The 1145-nt window shown below is 59.3% G+C and overlaps 1 protein-coding gene across 1 annotated transcript; it reads right to left on the reverse strand.

Moving 5' to 3' along the window:
- Positions 1-347, reverse strand: PHACADRAFT_266521 (uncharacterized protein; the record flags this gene model as incomplete). The annotated part of the gene is made up of 1 exon (XM_007403215.1): positions 1-347. A coding segment is annotated over one exon (347 nt), but the record flags the coding sequence as incomplete, so codon positions are not given.
- Between the last annotated feature and the right edge of the window lie 798 nt (positions 348-1145).

Here is a 1145-nt window from a genome sequence, read left to right on the forward strand (position 1 = left end):
GCCGCCGCCTCCTCCTCGAGCGCCACCGGCAGCGCAGCCTCGTCAGCCTCGTCAGCCGCCTCCGTGGCGTCCTCTGCTGCGTCTTCGGCCTCGGGCGTCGCGTCCTCTTTCGCGTCCTCCGCATCGAGCGCCGCGTCCTCCGTCGCATCTTCTGCCGCGAGCGCCGCGTCCTCTGGCGCGTCGTCGATCTCAGCCGCACTCTCTAGCGTCCTCTCCTCCGCGACGAGCGCCGCGTCTAGTGCATCGGGCTCGGCCGCGAGCAGTGCGACGACGAGCACGGGCGCGGCCGGCGCGGTCGCTGTCGACTGGAATGCGCTGGCGAGCATGGGTGTGGCCCTCGCTGGCATCGTGGCAGGCGCCGGGCTTGTTCTTTAAACGGTTGGAGTGAGGTGGAATTGGACTCTCTCGAACTCTTGTGTTCACAGGACAGACGTTTTGCATGCGTGTATACATGGAATTCTCACGGAATATTAGTCTTTTGTTAGCTTTTTCTCAGAATACCATTTGTACTACTCCTTTTGTTCCCGCTGCCATCGTCTTAACCGGATGTTAAAAGGTCAAATCTGATGCAGTTGTGTCAGCATCGCAAGGTCATTCGGTTTGGTAGTTTGGCACGGCGAAAGCTTACCTCTGCGTGGAACAGCTCTCGAAACCGCCTAGATCTCTTGGAGACTCTGGAGAGAACCGCATATAGTGCGTCCCTCCCACAGACTCGTTAGTACCAGCCTATTCAGTACATAGTTGGTGGGGACGTGCGCCGAGGGTGGGACGACGGTCGGTACAACATCTGCCATTCCGCAGCCCAAGGCGGCTGGTATCGAGCCTACCAATTCCTCCTACACGAACGCGTCATTTGCACAGGCTGTCACTCGTGTGGCGTTCTTGTGGTAGCAGCCGCCGCCTGTGCGCAGCGCCGTGTACGAGCGGCGTCTGTATGCTGACATTGCGCAGCAAGCTTACCAATTTTCCCCTTGAATGGGCGGCAAACCCCGTTACGGACCTGCCTTACGTGGTGGCGCAATTGCCATTGCCGCACGTACTCACCTCTGCCCAAGCTCACCAGACGTCGATCAAAAGCCTACGAACAGACTTCCTGTGCTGCGATGTGCTCCCTCATCATCTTCAAGTTGCGCTGCGTCACGTCG

The sequence above is a fragment of the Phanerochaete carnosa genome (assembly GCF_000300595.1).
Source record: "Phanerochaete carnosa HHB-10118-sp unplaced genomic scaffold PHACAscaffold_884, whole genome shotgun sequence".
Classification (NCBI taxonomy): domain Eukaryota; kingdom Fungi; phylum Basidiomycota; class Agaricomycetes; order Polyporales; family Phanerochaetaceae; genus Phanerochaete; species Phanerochaete carnosa.